The sequence below is a fragment of the Pelodiscus sinensis genome, chromosome 11 (assembly GCF_052426305.1).
Source record: "Pelodiscus sinensis isolate ZL-2025 chromosome 11, ASM5242630v1, whole genome shotgun sequence".
In the NCBI taxonomy this organism is placed as follows: domain Eukaryota; kingdom Metazoa; phylum Chordata; order Testudines; family Trionychidae; genus Pelodiscus; species Pelodiscus sinensis.
The window spans coordinates 22,653,456-22,666,253 of record NC_143062.1 but is presented as its reverse complement, the minus strand read 5'-3'; the positions used below and the strand labels follow the sequence as shown (position 1 = coordinate 22,666,253).

Below are 12,798 nucleotides of genomic sequence, written 5' to 3'. Positions count from 1 at the left end.
TGCCAGGTATAAAATCGTTTTATTTGTGCATGGATATTTAAGCTCATATTATATATATGAAGATCTGAAGAAAACCTCAGCAAAAAGGGGTGCAATACAATACCAGATAACTTTGAATTTCTGTGCTCCCGCTATTTTAATACAGCCCTTTATGTTACAACATAATCTGGACTTTTTTTCAGAAATGATAGTAGCTTTTTTAAACAAAAGGATGCAATGCTCTCAAGAATATGAATAGGAGTTTGCAGAAGATTCTGGAAGGGGTCGAACTTACTGTAATAACACTTATTATAGATGCCTGTAAATCAATATTCTATTATTAATTATATAGCACCCGTACATTTGAATTTCGGGAATTTTAAAACTTTTGATCTCATATCAGAAAACGTAGACATATTGTTCCCATGGGCTACAGCAAAATGAAAGAAAGAAAGAACTGATTAGAAGGCACCAGAAACTGACTTTTGTGTTCCTTTCTTTTTTACTTAATACACAGATAAACAAGATGAACTACAGGAAGCATGGCAGAAATGAATCTAAGAGAACTTAAATATATATATGGCAAAAGCCTTGCAATGAGCTCAGAACGTTCATTATATTGATAAGGTGAAATACAAAAAAGGGGGGATTGCAGCTGTTTATGCAAGAAGCTGAAACAGACAGATGAGGGTAGGAACATTAGCTAAGTGAAAGAGGAAGAATTGTTGTGCAAAGTGAGAAAAACTTGGCTAAGTAGGGAAGGAAAGAGTTAAACAGAGTTTTGAAAGTGGGGACAAACAGCTTGAATCTGATGCGACAGCAGATGCAGGATTCTTGACTTCCACTAATTTCATGAAAAAAATTGTAGCCTTATTCATCCATCTGGACAATATTACCATCCTCAGTGAGACTCATAAGCTGCAGGATTCCCCACCCCCTGCAATTCCTGAGGATGGCAAGGGAGACCCGCAACTCTGAGCTGTTTGTGCCTGCAAGGGGGCCAGAAACCCTGAATCACTGCAAGCAGTGGGCAAATTCTGAAGCTTCCAGCTGCCACAGGAGGTGGGGGGTACAGACGGAGCTGTAAACCACCAATCGCCAGTGGGGCCCTTGGAGTTCCAAGCCACCAGAGGCAAGTTAAGGTACCTTGAAGCTTCAAGCCCCCATGATGGGGGACGAGGGAGAATGGTGATGCAGAACTCAGAGCAATCCACACAGTTGCCCAACTTCTGTACGTGGTGTGGGGAGCCCACAGTTGATCTCCTCATTTTGTCAGGGGTATTTTTAGTAAAAGCCATAAACAGGTCATGGGCTTCTGTGAATTTTTCTGTATTGCCTGTGATTTTTATTTAAAATATATCCATGACAAAATATTAGCCTTAATTATGAGACATCCAAGAGCAAATGTCAAACACGCATGCTGAGATGTGGCACTGGATGAATGCCAGAGGTGTGTTGGGAACAGCTCAGTGAAAAAGTATAATGTTCACACCATGCTCTCACTCTCTTTCTTGGTGCTCTTATGGTATCTGTGTCCCTTAAAACATTCATTTCTTTACTTTCACAACTACTCTGTGAGGCAAGGAAGAATTATTGTCCACAATCTATAGACAGGCAATTATACCCACAAAAATGAACAGATTTGTCTGGGGTCTCAGAGAAAGTCTGCGGCTCAGCTAGGAATTGAATTCAGCTCTCTTCAGTGTTTTTTTCTGCAAGCCTGAACCCTAAGCAGCAAACATTCCTTTTTTTACCCTTTTTTTTCATACAACACTAAGTATTTGGAGCCATCAGTGTAAATTCTCTCTGCACTCTCTCAGCACAAGGCTCCTCCATTGTGAATGACCATCATACAGCTGCAGCCATTATACACTGTTATTCCATACAGGTCCAGTTCCACACACTGCCATACCTGACCTCATCTCCACACAGCTGACGCTGCTCACCCAATTTATCCTTGCAGGAAAACAGTTTGGTCCCCATTTTAATTCTTTTGTGCAGTTCACTAATGCATTTATCAAAAATTTAAACTCCAGAAAAAAGTATTCTTTTCTTTTAGTTTAGCTAATAAAAAGCAAGCAAAACATCAAAACCAAAAGCAGTCTGTTCTAAACTGATTAATATAGACTGGCTACAAATTGTGTGGTGATAGGACTTACTATGATGTAGTTTGTGCCTAGCAAAACGCTGCTTTAAATGCATCCATTATATTGATTCAGAAATTAGCATAAAGTTTCTTCTGTAAGGATTATTAACAGCAAACACAAGCCTTTGATTAATTCTTCAGAATGGGAGACTTCCAGAAAAGAATATTCATAAGCACATTTTGACTACATCTCATATTAAAATGTTTAAATGTCAAGAATATCAGAAATGTTCTAATCCCCCTAGGGAATCTGCACTTGAGAGATGCACAAACTTTAGGCCCACTAAAGATCAACAATAAACTATTGTGTAAGTGTCACAGAAGGGTAAATGGTATCTTACCTTCTTCTATAGTTACGTTGCCTCTGAAGAAATATTTGCCATGTCCTCTAGAGAGAGCCACACCTAAACTGTGCAGAGAAATAAAGCAGACCTTGAAATCTGTGGCACAAAAAGCAGTGACTGAGAACTATTATGTCTCACTAACAATTCTAGTTCATATACTGTGCACAATTTTTAAAACTGTTTCCAAAACACCACTGATTATATTTATTGTTCAAGTAACTACTTGAATGTCATTTGGGGTTTGATGTGCCAGCAGCAATTGGCTGTATGTATGTGTGCACAGAGGTGCAGCAAACCATTCCTTCTTTGGCAAATGAACAAATACGACCCTCTAAGCAAATAACTATTCACCCAGCATGCTCATTCTTCATCCAAGTTCTGAAGACGACTGCAAATCAGACTAAGCAATTGAGAAATTAACCCTTTTACAAAGAGTGTGAGCCAATGGAGATGGTGAAAGGAAAAAAAATATCAGAACATGGTAATGGTGTTAGGAAGAAATTCTCAATGTAATTTTTCTGTTGCTCACATTTTCGCCTATGTTTATATTTTCTTTGTTGACTTTATTGAGCTCCACTTAAAGTTTTGAAAAAATTAAGTAATCTGTTTTTTTAAGGCAATCTACCATGCTACACTTGATGGTTCAGGAATGACGAGGTGCATGTGAGGAAACCTTAAACGTCCCTTCCCCTCTTTGATATCCTGACAGTCATATTCATGAGAAAGGTGGCCAGGCTCACAGGAGTATTTCAGTAGAGTTCTGCAATTACTGTATTAACTTCCCTCTTTGAACATAGGGTACAGTAAATATACTGTTATTGATTATTTCTAATTCAATTTGGGCATTCAGTTAGTGATTCCTTGCCATTTTTGCCAAACACATGCCAAAATAATATGGTTGGCTTATTCAGTTTTAGTTGTACAAATACACTGAAGATAGTTCAGAGAAACAAAATATAAAAACCTCAGATGGGAAGTGAAATACTACCTCCATTTATATTGCATTTCTGTTGTGGAAAAAAGTCAAAATGGGACTCAATATGTAGTTAGTTAAATGGATTATAGTATTTATAGCTCTCTGAGTACTTGCAAAAACCTCTAGTTCAATGTAAACCTCAACTGAATATTTTTTTAATGAAACGTAAGCCATGACAAACACAGTGAGTTTGCCTATGTGAGCTTGCACAAACTTTCCATCCCTGGAAAAGCTGAAAGGAATGCTGGAAAGCCTCTTTTCTGCATTGTCCAGGAATATTTTATTGTGAGTTCTTACTGATGAGCTTTTAATAAGCTCACTAGCTTTGTACAAATGCAAGTACAATGAATCTGATGAAATGTCCATTTATTATGGTCAGCTCTACCTGAAAGGAGTACCCTTGATGTCTGTATAATAGTAGTCATTTGTCATCACCAATACCCGTTTCTAGATTCAGAACAAGAAAGTCAGAGAAAAGAAAACAAGGTTAGTTTGCTATGAGTAATTTGTAAAAGAGTAAATGGTTAGTTTGTGATAAGGTTAATAATGATGTACAAGGTACATGAGTGGCTCAAGATTATTAAAGCAGGAGAAAAATGATCTTAGTGAAATATATAGTTTCTGAATAATCTTCAAAGATTATTTAAACATCTACTTGCTTTACATTTAGCAGGAAAATAATGTTATAGATTGTACCCCTTTGTCCACTGTCTTCTTCACTTCCATTGAAAATTTCCCCGTTTTCCGATTCACCATTGCATTTCGAAGCTGAAATGAAAGACACATTTTTGTCACTTTCCTAGTAATTTTCACATCCCAAAGTTCCCAAATATTTTCATTTGGTCACAGCTTTTCTTGGTTTTCTTATGGTTAGAACACAGTTTTTCAGTAATTACCGCTGCACTGCCAATAAGTGTGTCTGTTAGAGGTGTTATGATAAGCCAGTTTAGTGGAGGGGAGAGGGAGGATAATCTGTGATTCGGTTATGTCAACAAGCCACACAATGGCAATAGAATAACTAAAGAATAACTAAAGAATAACTACAGCTATTTCATTTTGCTTTCAACTTCTATTTGGTGTGCTACATTAGGCAACACCTTAAATCAACCGAGAAACAGGCACAGAATGGGACAGTCCACATGGTAAACAGGGTGGCTTACCAGGAACACCCAACAGCAATGACCTGTGATCTGTTCTGGCTGCCTCATGGAGTCTGTGTAGAGTTTACAGTATAGATTTTTACCTATAAAGTCCTAAATGGCTTAAGAATGCCTTCTTGAGGTACCATGCTGTTGCAGCATTTTTGACTGTGTAGGTTAGAGCCCCCTCAATGTAAAAGAGGAACCAATAACAAGGCACTTGTTTGAGGAGCCCTTAGCTTTGTAATTTTCTACCCATTTATTTGAAATAGGCCATTAGCTCCAAAATTTTGAACTTATCTACTTACACAGATTTTTGTCAAGGGGAAAATATGGTGAGAGCTGCTATTTGGGAGTAACACTGGTATTTTCTGGGTGTATATTTTGTATTTGTATGCAGTGTCATAGCTGTGTCAATCCCAGGATAGTAGGTGAGATAATATAATTTATTGCACCAAATTATATTGGTGAGAGAGACAAGCTTTCAAGCTACACGGAGCTCTTTCTCAGGTCTGGGAAAGATACTCAGCAGTGTCATGGCTAAATACAAGGTCAAATAGATAGATAATTTGGCATAAATAGCTGGCATATATTCTAAGGGATGATTCAAGGCGAAGTTGTATTTGGTTATTTTCTGGTTTAAAATTAGGAGAATCCCACTTCCTTAGCTTGTTATTTTTTAATTAATGGCACAGACCCAGAGAACTTCAAAAAGGTATATTTATGATATATTTTAAGTTAACATACTGTCATGCTTGTAGATATTTTTGTTGAATACAGTAACAATATTTGTTATAAATACTTCAAAAACTTAATTTTCATTATAGATTCCCACTAATTACTTCTTTATTCTTGCTCACTCTGCAGATTAGGTACCATATTTTCAGATATAGTATTATATTTTATGTGGCAAAACAGTTCTTACACTAAAATATGTTCTGTAAGGAACAATAAAATAAATTCATGCAGAAGCATGTTATGAAATGAGCATTTCAACCTCTCTTAAATCATGGCTATTTACAATATTTGGAAACAATACTGAACATAGTGTTATAGTAACATCCATCCCTTTTCTTCATCAGTGGCATATATGACAGATTTGGCAATGGGGACAGATTTCAATGAAAATTTGCAAATATGGTCCTATCAAGGTGGTATTCAGGCTTTTCTAGTTTGTTAAAGTGATCAGAGGCTGCCAAATCTTGTCAGTGAAATATCTATTTTTATTTTTATGAAAAGAAGTTGAGCATGACTGGCCTATCAAAAACTGCAGTGTTTGTGCTCTTTAAATGTAATTCGAGGCTGTATAGATTTGAGTTCACATTCTTACTTTCCTGTTAGTGAGTGTAAAAGAATAATTTTTAGCTGGAGGCATGTATAAAATAAAGCATATATTTTACTGTAGTTTTCTAACAATACATAATAGGCAATTCTGGAAGTATTTTCCCATTTTAGCTTTTGTGGTTTTGGACTTGGAGACCTGGTCTTAATTAACAATCTACTTTCTAACATTTAAAGAACTGTTCCATTTATCTTTAACATGTTTTTCATTTTCCCCCCTTCATGGTGCCTGCAGTTATCTAGGGCCCATTCCTCCCACAAACCTCAGGCAAGTCACAGATTTACTAATAGGGTCTTCAAAACTCTAGCAGCGTTTATGATCAAGTCTGCATATGGCATTTAGCATTTTACTTGTCTTTATTTATTTGCTTTCTGCAAGTACACTTCTTGGATTTATAACCTGGTTTCTTAGCTCTTCTGCAGTGTCATCTCTGTTCTTGAGTATAAAACACAAGTACAAACTTAGATGGGAATAGACACCGAAAACATAATTCAAACTCCCCCATTCCCAAAATACACACACACACACTTTATAGTAAAAGAATTTTAAGTAACTTAATTAAAAGAAAAGTTCCATTTCCAGATTGCAACTATTCTTGTCTTTGCCATCATGAAATTCCAAAACATCATTGGAAAGAACCATATTTCCTTTATTCCAAGAAAATATGGTAAGGATTTCTATTCCTAATGCTGTGTCAATAAGATCAAAATAGTGACTCTTGTAACTCGGGAAAATAATTAATGAAAAAATACCTCCACCAAATCTGTTTGCTTGTAGCTACTGAAATACTAAATTCAGCTTTGCTACCCTCTCCTCGTTAGGCCACAGGCAGGGTTGTCTTTTCAGATTTGTGTGGAGAGGGGTGGGGGCGGGAGGATCAGTACATGCCACAATAGTGGGGAAGCACAGTGAGGGCATGGAAGGGGCAGACTGAGGACAGCAGCTTCAGCAGTGTTACTGAGGCTACGTCTAGACTGCAGGCTTCTTTCGGAAGTTTTTCCAGAAGAGATTTTCCAAAAAATCTTCTGAAAGGGAGCGTCCACACTGCAAAAGCACATCGAAAAAGTGATCTGCTTTTTCCAAAAATAGTGTCCACATTGATTGGACGCTATCTCGCATTTAAACTGTGATTACTACAGACGGAATGGCCACCAGGGCACCTGTGCTTTTTCCTGGAGGCTGCCTCTTTCGGAAAAAAACCCCTCTTTCCCATCCACGCATGCCTTTTTCCGAAAGAGCTCTTTTAGAAAAAGGCCTCTTCCTCGTAGAAAAAGGATTACCAATGCCAGGAAAAAATCTCTGTTCTTTTGATTTTCTTTCAATTGCAGTGAGGACGTTATTGAAGATTTTTAGAAAAATGGCCGCTTTTCCGGAAAAAACTCTGTAGGGTAGACATACCCTGAGTATGCTCAGTTCAAGCCAAGCAGAAAATGGTGTGTGTGGGGGGAAAGGGAGGGGGGGGGAACCCTGTCCACCATCTCTCTCACATACACACGCCATCTTTTTCCAGGAGCTACAAAGACATTTGAAAATTCTAGAGTTTTTTGACAGATAATTTAGCAATTAGCTGGTAGAGCACTGTATCTAATTCCTGTGTAAAAGAAAGAAGATTCAATAACTATTAGACTCATTCATCTCTAATACTAACATATAATGATATCTAATGGTAAATCACTTAAGGGACACTGGTTAGGCTTAAAAATATAATGTATATTTTTACTTCATAGCTAAGTCTGTGGAAAGAGAAAGACACTATCAGAACTCCTGGGTGCTCTTTCAGCTCTGGGAGGGAAGCGAGGGCCTATTGGATTACAGCAAGAACATCAGGATGGCCTATATAAGAACATCAGGATGGCCATATTGGGTCAGACCAATGGTCCATCTAGCCCAGTATCCTGTCTTCTAATAATGGTCAATTCTAGATGCTTCAGAAAGAATGAACAGAACAGGCAATCATCATGTGATCCATCTCCATCCCCCATTCCCAGCTTCTGGTAAACAGGCTAGGGACACCATCACTGCTCATCCTGGCTAGTAGCTATTAGTGGACCTATCCTCCTTGAACTTATGACATTCTTATTGGAGCTCTGTTATAGTTTGGTCTTTTCCATCATCCCCTGGCAAAGAGTTTCACAGGTTGGCCATGAAGAAATAATGTATTTTGTTTGTTTTAAATCTGCTGCCTTTAAAATTAATTGGGTGACCTTGTGGGCTGTGTCTAGATTGGCAAGTTTTTCCGCAAAAGCAGCTGCTTTTGCGGAAAAACTTGCCAGCTGTCTACACTGGCCACTTGAATTTCCGCAAGAACACTGACTTCCTACTGTCTGAAATCAGTGCTTCTTGCAGAAATTCTATGCTGCTCCCGTTCGGGCAAAAGTCCTTTTGCGCAAAGCTTTTGCGCAAAAGGGCCAGTGTAGACAGCTCAGATTTGTTTTGCGCAAAAAAGCCCCGATCGCGAAAATGGCGATCGGGGCTTTTTTGCAGAAAAGCATCCGTGCCAATCTAGACACGCTTTTCCGCAAATGCTTTTAACGGAAAACTTTTCCATTAAAAGCATTTGCGGAAAATCATGCCAGTCTAGACGTAGCCCCAGTGTTATGTTAGCGAAAGAGTAAATAACTCTTCCTTATTCTATTTTCCATACCATTCATGATTTTCTAGAACTCTAACATATCCCCCCTCCTACACCTTTTAGTATCACCCCTCCTACACCAGGTTGAAAAGTCCCAGCCTTTTTAACCTCTCCTAATCTGGAAACTGTTTCTCATCCCTAATCATTTCTGTTGCCCTTCTCTGTTCCTCTTCCAAATCCAGCATATATGTATTTGTTTAGATGAGGTGACCAGATCTTCATGTAATATTCAAGATGTCAGCATACCATGACTTCATATAAAGGTAATATATTTTATGTCTTATTATTTATTCCTTTTCTAATGATTCCCAATATTCAGTTAGCTTTTTAGATTGCCATTGACATTTTCAAGATGTCTTCAAGGAACTATCCACAATGATTCCAAGAACTCTTTCTTGAGTGCCATCTCACTGTTTACCCCCTTTTTAAGATAATTTAGGAATAAGTTGAACAGCACTGGTCCCAGTACAGACCTCTGAGCACACCAGTATTTATTCCCACCTTTTTATCCTTGTCTCTTAAGTGGAATGCCTAGCAATGTTTTCATGATCATCTAAGGATCCTTCAATTAATGGAATTACTAGCCTTTTGTTCTCTTAATCACCTGCCTCCCTCTGTTTATAAACAAATCCCTGCACCAAAGGCAAAGCTTGGAGCAGAACAAGCTCTGTTTCAGTTAACAGCTGTCTACTAATATATATATATATATATATAGCATTACAAAATATACCTTTTATTATGTGTCTTCCTGTTCTATTGAGAGATGAAGGAAGGTCCAGTGGTTAGAGTATTAGCCTAGGACTTGGGAGACGAAGGTTGAAATACCTGTTCTACCACACACTTCCAGTTTGAATCTAGGTAAGTCACTTAGCTTCTCCACATCTCAGTCTACCATCTACAAATCTATTCACAGGGATTTGGGGGAAGATAAATATATTAAATATTGGGAAATGCTTAGAGAGCTGCTAAAACACTATATAAGAACCAGGTATTATGATGTCTCTCCCCCAACACAATCTCAATGCTAAAGTATGAGATCATTTAATGCGCTTGGAAAACTGTGAAATCATTAAGTCAAAGTGGTAACTAGTAAGAAATTCTTTTACACAACTTCAACAGAAGTGTTTTGTGGGAGTCAAATATGCCAGTAATATGCTACATGATTACAAGCAGCTGTATGAATAAGCTAATTCTTTAGTTTTTCTTGAACTTGAGCAAACACCACCTCATTGGTCGGGCACAGGGAGAAACAAGAGCATCAAACCTAGGTCTTCTGAGCAGCATATTGCCTTTCCCAATGAAATACCCAGCAGCCACAGTGACTCTTACTATTACCAAGAAAGAGATACATTTTCTCTCTTGGGAGAATGACAAATAATTTCCTTAAAAAAACCCTAAATAATACAAATCAATGCATTTCAAAGTTTTCTGACTATTCCTTGGACATTGGACAGGTTAAATAAAAATTGGAATTGGTCACTACTTTGATCAAGTCCTCCCAAACCTTAAAATTCCCTTTATCTCTAGTTCTGAATCCTTCCTCATGTGCTTTCTTATTTTGAACTGCTCTTCCTCTGCCCCTTTTCTTGATATTTCTATCCTTCTGTGTATTTGTAACTCTTATATATGTGGGGTGTATATTCATATCACACACAAAACACACCCCTCTTCCATTACATAATAAAATTATAGCAGTGTTGGCGTTAGTTTCAAAAATGTCTATAAAAGTATACGTTTCACTTTGCATTTTCACATATTGAGACATCTGCAAGAACATTTCCAGTCACAGGTGGCGCTGCCAAAGCATTAGGCCAGCATTTGGAAGTTTATTACATTTTTTCACAATATTTCACATACTGTCTTTTCAGAAAATATTTGGTGACTAATGATTTATTAGTATATTTGTACACCCCTTTTGTACAAAATGGGTATCTGTTGATGCAATTACTTTTGAAGGAGATTCATTTACTTAAGTATGTGATGATAAATTGTAATGATTCTGCAATCTGCTCAATTTAACCCTTTAAGGGAGTTACTATGATGTATATATATTATGTACGAGTATCCAAGACTGTGGTTGTCTGGCTATGCTGGAAGGAGAGGAGACATTTGATATGGGTTTAATCAGGCTGTAACTTTATTATTAGATATCTGGAACTACCCAGCAGATAACATGTACCGTGCAGGTAATCCTCCCTGGCTTTATCCCATAATTAATCAGGAGCAAAGGTGGTGTGTGCCTTTATTAGCTCACCCACCATTTTCCACCCAGATCCCTTCCTGCCATTCTGATCATAGGAGTCTTCAATGACCTCCAGCTTGCTCAGTTTCCAAGCACCTCTCAAGTTCTTTGCCCAAGCCATTTATCCAATATTGTATGGCTTCTTTCATGGAATATCTGCACTGAATATCCACTATACACTTAAATAATGAGTTGTGACTTATGGCCTACCACCTATCCTGTTCTACATGAATAGTATCCACCTGAAGGAAGGGTAAAATATTCCAACTGCACCTGGGCCAATATGGTGGAAAGGGGAAAAAATCCTTCCCAGTCCTCCTCAAAAGGGTGGCCGGTGTAATGCCCACAGCAGATATAGCCAATAACCTGATATATTTGCCACCAGAATGGGGGAGGGAGAAGAGAGGGGTGCTGCCGATTCTGCTCCATGAATAAGAGGGGAGCCTGCTGACATTTTAACATTTGACATTCCTGGGTGATGAGTCAGTCACCAAGCTGACCCCTTTTCCAGCTGTTTCACTTCATCTCTTCCGCTCCCCAAGCCATCAAGAATCACTCTGTTCTTCTGGCCAGCCTGACAAACAACCTACCCACATACGATACAGGATGGTTATGATGAGTACCAAAGCTACTGTACCAGGCCCATGTATTTCCTGTCACATATGCTGTATTCCTCAAACCTAATTCATCTTGCTTTTCATCTAGTTTTTACTATTACATGTTGGGGGCCAACCTGGACCTGATCCACAAGATTATTACTCAATTTAATCTATTAGTAGTACTATGAAAACTATTAGGTTTTTTCGAAACCTGAAACCATGGGAAAATCTGCTTGTTTCAAGGTTCAAACATTAAAAAATGAAAACTAGCCGAGTTTAGTCCAAACCTTTTTTGGGCCCCATGAACTTTTAATCAAAAATTGAAATAAAACTCTTTGCTGTCTCTGGACAGACACAAAACAGATTTTGGTTTGGTTTTATAAGGAAATTTTGGTGACTGCTGGTCACATGACAAGTCTCCTGGGTCTCACAGAACTACCCAAAATTGGATCCATAGAGGAACATCTGCCAGTTTTATCTTGAAATGCGGTGGCTTTGTTATATATTCAGACAAAACCCGAATTCCAAGCAGTGTTCCCTGTAAGCTGAGCGCTTGGGAGGCCGCCCAGTGGAGATTCAGATGTCACCTAGTTGATTAGTAGAGTGTCCACAGCTGCTCACAGTGGACAGCATGTGTTTCTATTGGTAGTGCACATAAAATTTATTTTGCCCGTAGATAGAAAAACTTAGAGGGAACCTTGATTCCAAGCTAAGTTCCACTGGGTAAAATCCCTTTGAATTGAAATCCTTTCATATTGAACAAAACAAGCACACCGCTAACTGAGTTGTGTGAAACTTATTGCAATTAAAGAGAGAACACAAATGAGGAAATTAAACTCTCTGCTAACTCCTTGCTCCCCCACAGGACAGTTAAGGTGCAGTAGCAGCTCCTTGCTACGCTCCAGGCTCCGGCAGAAAGAGGCTTCAGTTCCCTGCTCCGTTGCTTGCTCCTGGGCTCCTGCAGCTAGGCTCCAGATCCCATAGCTCAGCCGCTGGTGCTCCAGCTTCATGCCCCCCGCAAGATTAGAGCACCAGTGCTGTGTTCCTGTGGCAGGAGGGGAGAATGCCCCGAGGCCGTGCACCAGATTTGACTTGCGGGGACGTGCACATGCTGTTGTCTCCTTTCATTCTCCCCCAGCTGGGGATGGCAGCGTAGGGACGCGCTTGATGGAATAGTTCTCAGCAGTGTTTTACTCATGTAAAATTCTCTGGACTGAGCAATCAGGCCCCAAAATAGCAAGAAAATAGCCTTTGGTGGTGATAATGACTTCTAAGCATCTCAAAGCTATAAACAGGGTGATAAGCACTGTTCCAACCCTCTGCTCCCAATGACACAAAACCAGCTCGTCTTTCACCTCAAATCTTCCTCCGCACTCAATACCATGTGATGTCTAGTGCT

The 12,798-nt window shown here is 38.8% G+C and overlaps 1 protein-coding gene across 1 annotated transcript in view; it reads right to left on the bottom strand.

Moving 5' to 3' along the window:
• Positions 1 to 12,798, bottom strand: part of CACNA2D3 (calcium voltage-gated channel auxiliary subunit alpha2delta 3) — a 758,781-nt gene that overhangs the window by 155,812 nt on the left and 590,171 nt on the right. The window contains exons 18-20 of the mRNA XM_089781194.1: positions 4,142 to 4,213; positions 3,831 to 3,892; positions 2,467 to 2,534 (exon numbers count right to left, since the gene is read on the bottom strand). Coding sequence (XP_089637320.1) covers positions 2,467 to 2,534; positions 3,831 to 3,892; positions 4,142 to 4,213 — 202 coding nt within the window. The remainder of the gene's footprint in view (positions 1 to 2,466; positions 2,535 to 3,830; positions 3,893 to 4,141; positions 4,214 to 12,798) is intronic.